Source organism: Phaenicophaeus curvirostris, chromosome 5 (genome assembly GCF_032191515.1).
Source record: "Phaenicophaeus curvirostris isolate KB17595 chromosome 5, BPBGC_Pcur_1.0, whole genome shotgun sequence".
NCBI classification, from domain to species: Eukaryota; Metazoa; Chordata; class Aves; order Cuculiformes; family Cuculidae; genus Phaenicophaeus; species Phaenicophaeus curvirostris.
The window spans coordinates 3,459,057-3,472,795 of NC_091396.1; the positions used below are offsets into that span (position 1 = coordinate 3,459,057).

The 13,739-nt window shown below is 41.1% G+C and overlaps 3 protein-coding genes across 17 annotated transcripts in view; 1 reads left to right on the top strand and 2 right to left on the bottom strand.

Annotated features, from left to right (window-relative positions):
• Window positions 1–6,119, bottom strand: part of CTTN (cortactin) — a 28,952-nt gene extending 22,833 nt beyond the window's left edge. For 4 of the 6 annotated variants that reach the window (XM_069857412.1, XM_069857411.1, XM_069857408.1 and 1 more), the window contains exons 1-4: window positions 6,050–6,119; window positions 2,325–2,408; window positions 1,808–1,881; window positions 300–429 (exon numbers count right to left, since the gene is read on the bottom strand). In XM_069857412.1, coding sequence (XP_069713513.1) covers window positions 300–429; window positions 1,808–1,881; window positions 2,325–2,408 — 288 coding nt within the window. In that variant the 5' untranslated portion in view covers window positions 6,050–6,119. The remainder of the gene's footprint in view (window positions 1–299; window positions 430–1,807; window positions 1,882–2,324; window positions 2,409–6,049) is intronic. The other 2 variants (XM_069857413.1, XM_069857410.1) reach the window with 2 other exon arrangements.
• The window catches only part of SHANK2 (SH3 and multiple ankyrin repeat domains 2), a 515,992-nt gene that overhangs the window by 395,551 nt on the left and 106,702 nt on the right, over window positions 1–13,739 (top strand). The window lies entirely within an intron of this gene.
• PPFIA1 (PTPRF interacting protein alpha 1) overlaps window positions 1–13,739 on the bottom strand; it is a 254,395-nt gene that overhangs the window by 186,007 nt on the left and 54,649 nt on the right. For 4 of the 10 annotated variants that reach the window (XM_069857390.1, XM_069857387.1, XM_069857389.1 and 1 more), the window contains 2 exons: window positions 13,453–13,523; window positions 9,576–12,154 (listed from right to left, as the gene is read on the bottom strand). The exons of 1 other annotated variant lie outside the window; for it this stretch is intronic. In XM_069857390.1, coding sequence (XP_069713491.1) covers window positions 13,465–13,523 — 59 coding nt within the window. In that variant the 3' untranslated portion in view covers window positions 9,576–12,154; window positions 13,453–13,464. Of the gene's footprint in view, window positions 1–9,574; window positions 12,155–13,452; window positions 13,524–13,739 lie in introns of those variants that run through there. 5 more of the 10 variants (XM_069857394.1, XM_069857395.1, XM_069857391.1 and 2 more) reach the window with 4 other exon arrangements.

Sequence of the window (13,739 nt, forward strand, 5' to 3'; positions counted from 1 at the left end):
CTCCAGGCTGAACAATCCCAACTCTCAGCCTGTCCTTGTATGGGAGGTGCTCCAGCCCTCAGATCATCTTTGTAGCCTTCCTCTGAAGCTGTTCCAACAGCTCCATCTCCTTTTTATGCTGAGGATTCTAGAATTGGACACAATACTCCAGATGAGATGCCATGATCTGAGTTTCTATGACTCTGAACCTAGCTGGAACAACTCTGCACCTCTAACAAGCTTAACTCACATACATAGTTGTGCTGGTCACAGGCAAGGCAAGGCTTATACTACCATCCCAGGGAAGCATTCATACTTACTTTATCCATACGATCTTGTTCAACACCAAATTTGCCTCCATAGCCATGGGAAGCTTTTGGTCCTGTTTCAAGCTCCTTCTCTTTGAGAGTCTGGTGTTCTTGGAATACGTTCTCTCTCAGCTGATGAATACTTTAAAGACAGATAATTAAGCAGCAAGTTTTACTAAGACAGTTTCAGAAGTTAACTTCAAAAATATGCAAAATAAAAAGATGATAAAAATATGGATGAAAGAAGTTGGACAACTTGTATTTTTCAAGCCCTTCCTATTTTTTCAGTGCAGAAAGCACTTCATCTTATCCTGAGAAACAGAATTTACTCCACTGCAAAACACTATCTGATAAATAGATAGCCTGAATGAAAGCGTTGCTTTTAAGACTAACATGGAAAGGTATTTTGCTATTTGAACAATGAATCACCCAGGATTTTTATTTGCCTGAAAGATACTTTCTTCTCATATTCTAATTTAAAATTCTTTCCAACGCTTTTTATTTAGATGGCAACTTTTCAGAATAGAGATCATCTCTCTTATCATACTGTCCCTATGGTAACGGGACCCTAATTCTAACTAAGCATTTTAGACACAACTGTAATGCAAAATAAGGATGCACAGAGACGGGCACCTCCTCTTCTCCAAAGTGTTCTCTTGTAATACGCAGGAACTGAGCTTTCGGTAGTGCAGGCTACATACAAGATGGACAAACCAAGACAGTAGCTTGTACTTTAAAACATTTCCCACCCGAGTTAAAAGCTTCTTCAGGTGTAATTCAGCCAGGAGGCATCCTCACTGCACTCTGAGTAGGGCAGAATAACACTGAGCCCTGAAGTAAGCCATATAGTTCAGTTTCTCTCTGTTTGCAACACTGATCATATGATTCTTAGCTTTATACCAGGAGGGCTGATGTCCCAGAGACACAGAAGCAAAATCAAAATGAACATCACAATCACAGATCTCCTAAAATAGCTTTAAAGTTAAGCCTTAGATACATTCCATAAGAAGTCTGAGATTCAGAAGATGGCTCATTTCTGTCTCACGTAGCCCTCTGTGATTCATTCATTTGCTTTTCTGCCAAAGGGTTCAGTTTGTTACTTTGCAGAATTTTTATGAGTTTGATAGCAGTTTTCTAAACAAAACCTAAGAATTATGGGACCAAATACATCCTTAAAGTACCAAACTGGAGCTGCTCAGATGACCCAACACGAACTCCTCCCCTTGCAGAACTGGCTATTGCACAAAACCAGAACAATGATGCTTTCCCAGACTTAGTGAGGCAGGAGAAGTAACATTTCCAGTTGTAAAGAAAGATTTAAGAGTCCCTGCACTATAATTCTGATCTCAATTTCAGATCTGAAAATGACGACACATTTGCAAGACCAGCAATCTGGCAAATAATCAATCTTCTACAGAGACTCTTGTTTTAATTATGAAGATACAAGTAACTGAGAACATGAGCTGATTAAGCCGCCTGGGATTGTGACTATAAATAAATTTGAAAGAGAACTGTTTTACTTGATGTGCTCTTGATGGCCGGATCCTTGCACAGTTTTAGCTCCCCAGCGCTGTTCTTTCTCACTCACATCGTTCTGCGAAGGACACACACAAAAAGAGTTAAAACCCCGAAGACGTTACTAGTTATCTGCACTTCAGAGTCAACAGCAAAAGCCTTCAGCTTTTGGTGAGATCAGAAACGTCAGAAAAGCAGTCAAAACCACCTTCACTTCTCTTCTGCTGTGAGCCCTGTGCTTTCTCTACTGTTGAAATGCATGGAGCACACACATTCAGCCCCAAGAAGCTGCTGCTTCTTGACACACAGCTCTTCTGTACAGACCTTCAAGCAGTACCCACCTCAGACAAAGTAGCTTTGTCAATCACTCACAGGTACAAACCCCTGTAAATCCCTTTCCCCTTCCAGGAATATGCTCCTATCAGTTCATTTTGCTGAAAGGTAGCCCCCACCCTGATGAATTACCCTTTACCCTGTTAGGTAACACACTTCTGCTGAATCACTGGAATTCAAAAGCCATACCACAAAATCAGGATCCGTCTCCCAGTCGTCGGCTCCGTCATCCTGACTGACAGAAATGGTGTGGCCTGCAGTAGCCTTCCACATCTGCAACACCAGCAGAAGAAGCAATGTCACACTTTGGTTACAGGTCATTTTATATTACATACAAGCTGATGGAGACGCAATCCAAAATTCCCAACATAGCACGCTATTTAAGCTGTATTTGCAGTGAAAACAGATTTAACCACTGGCTCTCAGGCTGTCTTCTCAAGCTGGTTTGAAAACCACTTTTAGTCTTCCTGTTGCCACCGTAAAAGGATTAGGGGCAATCACTGACATGATTTCAAAGAGAACAAGTAAGTCCTTCCTCGCTCACATTAATGTGTCTTGTCTTCATTCACTGCACCAAAAGACTCCTCTTCAAACAGGTCTCCAAACCAGCATTCACTTCCAAAGGCTGTCGCTACTTCTAGATCTCATTCACACATTTAAGGCCTAAGGAATAGTTGTTTTCTTCTCAGTCACTACTAATGATGAGCACGACATTATTTATTAGGCAGTACAACCTACGCTTCCTCTGTTGTGCAATAATTTTCAGCATTATAAAAGAAATCCAAACAACTGCAAGAATTTGCATGCAACCTAGACATTAGTCCACCTGCCTGCAGCAACACAAGAGTTGCTGCCTTTTGCAGGTAATCCCTTGTGAAATACATACACAAACTCCAGTGTCTCCTCTGACTTTCAAGAGAAAGAGGTTGAGTGCTGAAGTACTGACAGCAGGAAGCAAAACCCATAAAAAGGCAAACAATACCATCTGGAAACAGCATTCAACACTTCTAAGTGAGTAACAATTTGGGGTATCTCACTTTCTGGAAACCGTATCCCCTGCAAAGTATCAAGTTAGACATTTTTAATTAACACTTTGAACGTGACTAGTGAGCAGAATACCCGACCTGCTTGGTGCTAGTGGCTCTATATTATACCCTTTATTCCAGATAAATCAAAACAAATAAATTCTAAAAAGCAAAAGAAAAACAACAAAAAAGGTTTCTGTTCTCCCAGCTTTTCCAGATCATGAATGAGAGGAAGGATTTCTTTTCTTCATTGCTGTTCCACTAGAGTCCAGTTCTTAAACATACCATCATTCTGTCTACTTACCTTTATGTTTCTAATTAAGAACGGATTATCATGGACTATTTCATGAGCACAAGCACAATCCAGTAGGCAGAACGAAAACTCCCTTTTATATGAGTAACTAACAACCCATAGGTAATGTGCACAGAGGGAAAAAAATACTGCTGGCTCTAAAGCCTGACAGAATCAGCTGATAAGCCAGTTTTATGGAGCATTTCAGAAATTTCAGGACTGGTAAAAAGAACAAAAGCAACTGAAAACCTGACTGTCAAACATCAAGGCAGCAAATGACAGAGTGGCCTGGAAAGGGGGGTGAGAGCTGAGCAGATGACACCCTGACAATGTGGTGGCACATTTCCCCTTCTGCTTCTTCACATCTCCTATCTCCAAATTCCCATGGCAATTGAGGAACTCAGAAAACCTCTGAGACCATGTATTTGTAATAAAAACCACTGGAAAGCAGAACCGAACCAGCTCATTAATGAAACTCAGCGTGGGGTCAGAGTTCCAACTTTATAACCGAATACAAACCTGAGAGGAACGGCTTGTATGCCTCCATCACACTGTACACCATGCAAATCACCTGAACTCCAATTCTAAACAAGAGCTGAACACAAGTACATACGCATGTGATCACTCTACGTATTGAATTAGGCAAAACGCAACTTCTTCCCCCAGGCATGTGGTTCAAGCATCCATTTGATTTTTTTTATCTTGTTTGCTTTGTGCATTCAGCTGTGTTTGCGCGTGTAAAAAAACAAAAGCTAGATCCTTCAGTCTAGATTCCTTTGCTTCCTCCTCAAACTCTCGCAAACAATGATGAAGGAAACAAGGATTGCACATGCACACTCTTACAAAATCCAGAATCCACCACGTTTCTTCCTAAATTCTGCACATAACCACCAATATTTTTCTACACCTCGACCCTGCATTCTATAAAGTGAATTACAAAAGGGAGCAAAGCGGTCTAGTAACAGGGGACCTCAGGCAAGAACTCCGACCGCTACTGGGAAGCTAACAGGAATCAGCCTGGTTTCTTCCACCGCCTCCTATTCTAGCACTTCTTCCAAAGGAAAACGTGGAGAAATATGATCTATTTATGAGTCACTGACTCACATGGTCAAATTTCTGAAGGAAAAAGAAAACGCTACGGTGCAAATGCAGGCTAAATATAAGCACTGAGTTTATCTGACCAGCTCTGCTCCTCACCGCTGTTGTGACTCATCAGCAGTTAGAGCACCCTACCCAGCACCTTCAGTGGCACCCTCGGGAACTCCCCTTTTCCTCAGGGCCTATAGACAAACTCCTGGAAGGAACAAAGGGAGATGGCATCGTTTTAAGGCTGGGCATAGAGAAGCAAGCAGCAACCCTACGCTCGATGGGGCACAGTGGGCTCATCCTGGGCTGGCTGGGACCCACTGCCGGAGGACACAGTGGGCTCATCCCAGCCTAGCTGGGACCTGCTCTCCGGGGTCACAGTTGGCTCGTGCCGATGTCGCTGGGACCTGCTGGCTGGGGACACGGTGGGCTCACCCCAACCCACCTGGAACCCAACATTCAGGGGCACAGTGGGTTCATCCCAGCCTAGCTGGGACCTGCTGCCTGGGGGCACAGAGACTCACTCTGGGCTGGCTGCGACTGGCTGTCTAGGGGCACAGTGAGCTCAGCCCAGCCCAGCTGGGACCCTAGCAGGAAAGGACCTTGTGGGACACCTCCCCTCAGAGCACATGGTGCCCACCTAAGCCCCACCTCTGTGAGCCAGGGTGCATTGCACCCCATTTTCGCACAATGATCACTGCCCTTTCCAAGCCCTACAAAGGTTGCACATGTATTTTCTTTCAATTTCCAGCTCTGAGGCCCCTGAACTATAAGCACGGACTCATAAGATGGTTTAGGTCAGAAGAGACCTTAAAGACCATCCACTTCCAACCCCCCTGCCATGGACAAAGACACTTCCCACTGGATCAGGCTGTCCAAGGCCCATCCAACCTGGCCTTGAACACCTCCAGGGATGGGGCAGCCACAACTTCCCTGGGCATCCTGTGCCAGGGCCTCCCCACCCTCATCGTGGAGAAATTCATTCTTATGAGTAGTCTAAACCTGTCCCTCTCCAGTTTATAACCACTGCCTCATGTCCTATCACTACAAGTCTTTGTGAACAGTCCCTCCCCAGCTTTCTTGTAGCCCCTTCAGGTACTAGAAAGTCGGTATACGGTCTCCTCGGAGCCTTCTCTTCTCCAGGCTGAACAACCCCAACTCCCTCAGCCTGTCCTCGGATGGGAGGTGCTCCAGCCCTCGGATCATCTTTATAGGCTCCTCCATTACAACAGTTCCATCTCCTCCTTATGTTGAGGACTCCAGAACTGGACACAATCCTCCAGACGAGGTCTCACAAGAGAGGAGCAGAGGGGCAGAACCCCCTCCCTCCCTGCTGGCCGCGCTTCCTTGGATGCAGCCCCGGACACGGCTGGTTTCTGGGCTGCGAGCACACACTGCCGGCTCCTGCCGAGCTTCCCATCGACCAGCACCCCCAAGCCCTTCCCCGCAGCGACCTCACCCCGACATCCCCCCCCCAACACCCCCCCCAGGTGCGGTGTGGCCGGACTCACCCTGGCGCTCCCGGCTCCCCCGCCCGCAGCCGCCCGGCTCCCGCCGCGCCGATTTCCGCTTCTCCCCGGCTCCCACTTCCTCTTCCCGGCCGGGCCCGCCCCGCGCCGCCACCGGCACCGCGGGGAGAGGGGGCGCACGGAGCTGCCGGCTCGTGGAGCTAGAATAGCGATCCACCGACATAGATAGAGATATACATATATCTATATACCTCTATGTTGCATATATATATAGATAGGTATAGATCTATATACCTATATATGGTAATATATAGGTATATAGATCTCCCTAAACTGCTCCTGGAATCCTGGGGTCAGTTCTAGGCCCCTCACCACAAGGAGGATGTTGAGGCTCTGGAGCGAGTCCAGAGAAGAGAACGAAGCTGGGGAAGGGGCTGGAGAAGAAGTTTGAGGGCCCTGGGGTTGTTTAGCCTGGAGAAGAGGAGGCTGAGGGGAGACCTCATTGCTCTCTCCAACTCCCTGAGAGGAGGTTGTGGAGAGGAGGGAGCTGGGCTCTTCTCCCAAGGGACAGGGGACAGGACGAGAGGGAATGGCCTCAAGCTCCACCAGGGGAGGCTCAGGCTGGACAGCAGGATGAAATCTGCCCCGGAAAGGGTGATTGGGCACTGGAACAGGCTGCCCAGGGAGGGGGTTGAGTCACCTTCCCTGGAGGGATTTAAGGGCCGGGTGGATGTGGTGCTGAGGGACATGGGTTAGTGATTGATGGGAACGGTTGGACTCGATGATCCAGTTGGTCTTTTCCAACCAGGTGATTCTATGATGCTATATATATCTATATATAGGTGTAGATCTATAGATAGCTAGCTACATACAGATATTGATAGACATATATAGATATAGATACCTAGATATATGTTTAGACAAAGTTATATTGAACTCTAGATATATAGACCTATACATATAATAAATCTATATATCTACATCTATAGAGAGCTATATAGCTATATATAGGTACATATATAATAACTCTATATATTTATATCAAGAGGTCTATATAGCCATCTTTAGATCTAAATATATAATAAATCTATCAATAGAGATCTATATAGCTATATCTAAATATATAGGTATCTATACATGATATAATATGCATCTATATATAGGTATATATCTATATAGATCTATACCTACATATAGATATATAATATGTAATAGATATCTGTGTAGATATATCTATATATAGGTATTATAATGTTATATATATATCTATCTACACAGATATCTATTACATATTATATAATACATATACTATTTAAGTTATATAATGTTTATGTAATGTACATAATATTGTAATACACAATATATGTAATATACGTATCTATAATATGCAATAATATATATAATAACTATGTGTAATGATATATGTATATATATCTATATATAGATACAGATCTATATAGATAGATAGGTAGATATTACATATTATGATATATATAATAGATATATATGTTATAAATATTATAATGTATAGCTTGGGTTGGAAGGGACCATTAAAGATCATCCACTTCCAACCCCCCTGCCATGGGCAGGGACACCTCCCACTGGATCAGGCTGCCCAAGGCTCCATCCAACCTGGCCTTGAACACCTCCAGGCATGGGGCAGCCACAGCTTCCCTGGGCAACCTGTGCCAGGGCCTCCCCACTGATCAGAGTGAAGAAATTCCTCCTTATACCTAGTCTAAATCTGCCCCTCTCCAGTTTATACCCATGGCCCCTCATCCTATCACTACAAGTCTTTTTAAACCCAGCTTTCCCCAGCTTTCTCGTAGCCCCTTCAGGTACTGGAAGGTCGCTATAAGCTCTCCTTAGAGCCTTCTCTTCCCCAGGCTTAAGAATCACAACAACTCTCAGCCTGTCCTTTTATGGGAGGTGCTCCAGCCCTCAGATCATCTTTGTAGACTCCTCTGGACCTGTTCCAACAACTCCATCTCCTTCTTATGTTGACTATTCCAGAACTGGACACAGTACCACAGATGAAGTTTCACAAGAGAGGAATAGAGGAATATATTAAAATATGTATTGGAACTGGTCCTTTCCTCCCTCGTGGGAGATGTCTCTCCCCATTGCAGGGGGGTTGAAACTGGATGATCTTTAAGGTACCTTCCAATCCAAACGATTCTACAATTCTATACACATATATCGTCCCCAGCTCTTATCTCGCTGCACACGATTGAGATCACTCCCTTGCCTTGCCCCTGTCTGATAAAGGGTGCCTGTTTTCTACAACTGCAAAATGAGTCTTAGTTACTTGCCAGCACTTTCAGCATCAGGATGATGAAGAATTTCCCCTTCCCCAGTTTTGCCGTAGAAAGGGGAATTACACATCCATGGGGTATTTTACCACCAGCTACCAAGTGGTTTCCTATTTGGACAACATGGTGAGAAGGCTGGGGCTGTCCCATCAAGGATAGGAGTTGGACTTGATGATCCTGACTTTTATCATATAATGGGTTGGGGTTGGAAGGGATCCAGTTCCAACATGGGTTGGAAATTGCAACTACATCACATGGAGGGGTTCCCATCTCTTTATCAGTGGGCAAAATGTTCACATGTGGCTGTTCACGGGGTATCTGAAATAAACGGATGCTCAAGCTGGGTTTTAAAACACAGCCTCAATGCTTCCAGAAGTTATTTGTTTGCACATTGTTAGTTTATATCTTTTGGAAGAGGGGAAACAGACTCCAAGGAACGACAATATAGAAAAAAACCATTCAAACTCTAATAAAAGGGATGGTAAAAAAAAAACCAACAAAAAACAACTCATGAATTTCCACACCTCAACTTACAAATTCCCAGTCTTAGTAGGACTGCTGCCTTCATACAACGAAAGCCAAGCCTAGTCAGTTCACTGTGTAAATAGGTTCCATTATTTCTGTATTAAGCATAGGGTAATCTACCCTACAAACTGAAAACACCAGGCTTCAAAAACTGGGCTAAATACACTCTTAAAAAGATGTTTGCTAGAGGCTCAGAGAACCTCTTTCTGTTTCTGGGCCCTGTTGTCATCACCTGCCCCACTGTTTACAGTCAATTCTTGCATCAGCCACATTCATGTATCACTTTTCATCCACCCACTCCTGAAGTAAACTGCAATTGCCTTCCTCACCCCCTACCCCCCAAGAATTACTATTAACAAAAAATAAAATCAATATAATTTAGAACAACTTGAGTTTAAGCAGTGCACCAATACTGCAACCCTGAAAATGGAATTACCAAGAACTGAAAAAAACCCTCCACTTTCCTTTTAAAGGCAAAGGAACTTTGAGTTTCAACAAAAAGTCACCCTTCCAACATAATTTTTAATTTTGCTGCCCCTTTCCCGTAATCATCTGTTTATGCCATTTCACGCATTAATTCGACTTTGGTCTACTTCACATGTTCTCTGCCCTGAGTTATCACATCATAAATTACTATTATCCCCAAGAGACAAAAGGAACTTCTCATCTTTTAATTTCACATAAGTTTGAAGAGAAAGATGAAGTAATTTATAACATACATTTCAAGATTCTCTGCCCTCTAAACATACAAAAATTGCAAGTTTAAAGATCTTTCAGATACTTCTGCCATCTGCTTATTGCAGTTAAAATGCAAACTTTAATTTTTGTAGCACTCTTTCCAACTAAAGCCTTTAAAGGTATTTGGCAATTTACAAAAAGTTACATTTAACCGAGCATTATTTAAAGATCACTGTAACACACCCATATGCCTTTTACACATGTGCCTGCATGTTTTTCTTTCTCGGAGGTGTTTTTATTAAAACTGAGAAGTGCTTTTCTTGATTTCTCCGAGATAGCTGCGTTGTATAACTCGGAAGGAAGTCACCACACAGTTTTGCCAGTCCATGAAAGCTTTTTCTGTTTCACTCATTTATTCTAGCTCTCATGTCAATTCCATTGTTCCATAACAGTTAAGGTTTTACAGCCTTAAAATAATAGACATATCTTTTCACATTTTACAAGTCTATTCCGCGTTGTTTTCACTTCTGAGAAGCAACAATACATGACTTTGAACACCAACTATCACACATCAGTGACCAGAAACGTCTATGCAATTCTAAACAGCGAAGTTCAGCTGAACAGTGAGTCAGGATCTCCTTCTGCAGTTTCACTTTAGTTTTTTCTAGAAAGATAGATTCTCTGAAAATATAAGAGACTGCAAATGATCAGACAGCAACTCATATAGACAAGCCAGACAAACAGAGATGCGTTCTTGAACAATGGTTAAAGCATCAATCACAATATTTCTCCATTCCATGCATTCCACATCCTTCTGTTCATCTAGAGGACATGATGAAATATGCTTCACTACTGCTTCGATTATTCTGTAACTTTATCCTTCTGTCTTCTCTTCTACAGAAGAAATATTTTACAATATATTAAAATTGACATAACAGCCCTATTGTGATCCAATTCTGTATTGGTTCCCTCAACTCCTATGTTTCTTAATACAAGTAGAAGGAGGCAATAAAGCAGTTTTCTTCTGAAAACCAGTTTTCAAAACCTGACAAACGCATTTGAACTTGAACAATTCCAAAGAAAATGTCACATCTAATGGAACATTCTTCTACTGGAGAAAAGTCATCATTTGAAGCAAGATGTACAGGGTAGCAAACAATCATTAAGATGCTTTATTGACAACATCCACTCACCGCAAAAGTATCTGCCTGCATACAATTAGGTCTTAGCTTTTCAATAGTGTTTTATTGGCAGTGGAAAATGCATCAGTACTTTATTGAAAGAAAGCAATAAATAATACTGTGATAAAAATAGTTCAAAAGTAGACTGTACATATTATTGTTACATAATCTGAAAATACACAAAAGATTAATAGAAAAACAGAACAGTAACAATGAATTTCAGTTTTACAAGCAAGTTAAAAGTGGAAAACAAAATAAGAAAAAAGACATGCTATATATATTGTTGCATAATAAATAATGCACCATCTGAACAGATTCTTGCTGGCTTTTTAATATGCCATTTACAAGTGTCAGATACATTTTCTACTCATACAGTCCAAAATGGCTACAACCATCAAAATTAAAGTCCAGAAAACTCTTTAGAACAAGTTTACAAAACACAAAAGATGACTTTCATAAGAAAAGTAAGGCCTTTATTAGAAGTTGCACTGCTTTAGTTTTCAGCCCATTGTACCTTCATCTTTCACTACTCATTTGACAGAAGACTGCAGTGCTTCATGATTGGTCCATTAAAACTAGTTTCACCAGCATCTTTCCACAATCAAAAAGATCAAGGACAAAAACTCTCTGTGGCCTGTGAATAACGACCAGGAATTATTATGAAGTCTGTCTTCCTCAGTTAAGGAAAAAAAAAATACAAACAGTTCTTGGTTTATGGCTTGTTTTCAGTCACGGTGAAGGTAATGCTATACAAGTACAGCAGAGAGTGTTATGACCGAGTCAATCACTTCTAAAACATATTCCGTAGTGTTATAGCTCTTCCCAGCTTTAAAAACAAGTTATATTTTAAATAAAGACAAATTCCCACTACATGACAAATCCTCTTTGTGGAAAGGTACAGTTCTGAAAAGAAGAACAACTGTGTACCATACCTTCTACAACATAGGCTTACCTGAAAAAACAGCTGGGCTTGTTTTCAGATCTAAGCTAACATCTCCAAAAGACAAAATATATACTGCTCGGTGTCAAGATACTTTTACAAAGGTATTAAAATCCTTTTCACTTTCAGTTTCATTATTAAAAAAAAATGATAATTACAGTAACTGCATAATTTACAAAAACCCTATATTACTTATAGGGACATATACATACAAGCATTACAGTACATTCAGTTGGAAAGACTAAAATTAGAATAAAAAAAATCAGCAATGGTTTGATTTATAGACTGAATAGAAATGGAAAAAGTAAGTAACTATATAAATGAGAAGTCACATAAATATAAGAAACATTTAGATTCTAAAATATTTTCTCTATAGTACTCATGAATTTATTTGCTAATTAAAAACTCTGTAATAAAATATCTCAAAGTGTCCATTTAACAAGTATTAACAGGTTAAGGGATCCAAATGTTCAAAATGCTGCATATCATCGGTAGAAATAGTGTGGGTAAACTGCAAAAACAACAACAAAACAAAAATATCCATTAGCAGTCTTTTTAAAAAGCATTTCATTCTAATTTTCTGACAAACAGCTCAGTAGTGTAGCAGTCATGCATCAAATAACTGTCATGCCATGATGTACACAATTTTATTGCCTTCTGTTGCAATGCCAAATGAATCTTGAGGTCAAATATTTCTGATTTTTATCCTAGATCATCTGACTACAGAAAATCTTGAAAGAGTGAGGAGAATCTGAGTAAGGGGAAGACTTAACTTCAGTGTCTGGTAACTAAAAAAATTTAACATAGCCCCTGAGATTATAAATTGACAGATCCACATGATCTGAGTTGCTATGCAAAAGAGATGCCTTTCTCAACACTTTATACAGAGGAACTGCTTAGAGCTAAACCTGAATATGCAAAATGGTTCAAAATTTGAAGAAAATGCAGCCAGCACATGAGCTGGTAGGGTTGTTACTGGTGAGAAGAAAGGGAAGAAGCTCTAACTAGAAGAGACAGGCAATTCCTAACCCATGGAAGACATCAGCTAGTGAGAGATATTCACTGGATTTTTATTTCTTTTTTTAAATCCAATGTAGAAGAAAAAAAAATAGTTTCCAGACTTGTTTGCAAAACAAGAGAAATACTGTTCCCTGAGAAAATACGGCAGAAGCTGCTGAAGAACAAACATTCCAAATCCTGGAGTAAACCAGGACTACATATCCTTCATAAACCAGAATGTGTACTTTGTGTTAAACACTTGTTTTTTATTGTCAGCACTCACAGCTACCCAAATTCAGGCTGCAGGTAGCCAAATCCAACCAGACCGCCTAAGTAATCACAGTGGCATAAAGCATTCCAAGAACTGGAAAACTATGCCATTACCCCTACAACACTTCAATATTGAAGTATATGGTAGCGGGGTAACTTTGACCAAGCAAGGACACTGAAAGATCAGGAACGTGAACTACAGTGCCACACACTAAATGATTTTCTCTCCTTTATATGCCCCATTTAGTTCTCTTCCCCACTTTCACCAGCTGGTTCATCCAGCCTTTTATTTCAACACCTTCTACATAGCTATTTAGCAGGGACTATTTAAGACTTTTTAAAAAAAAACTCAAACAAATACAATATTTACAAAAGTAAATATGTAAACACTTATAGTCTCCATTGTTATACTGAAAATTCAGAGCTTATTTTCTACTCCGAAAGCCTGAAACATGTTTGTGTGAATTCACTGTACTGAAATACCTAACACTTCATTGCATAAACAGCTGCTTTAGTGTTACACCTATCAACTTTACTCACCAGGAGAAGGCTTTAACAGGAGTAGGTCCTTACTGTAGCAGAATCCAATCTTTGTGTTCCTGATACACTGCCTATTTCAAGAAGCATGGGAAGACATGCAGAACACAGCATGCATGTTAGTTTTCAAAAAACACTCAACACAGCAACGTGATTACAGCAACTGAACTCACCCAAATTCTAATGTTACAAGTTAGAAAAGCAGATTTTTTTACAGTTTCTACATTAATCACTTCTACTTTGAGTGGCTTACAAAAAGAATCCTAAAAAAACCCCTCTGTATGCCAACT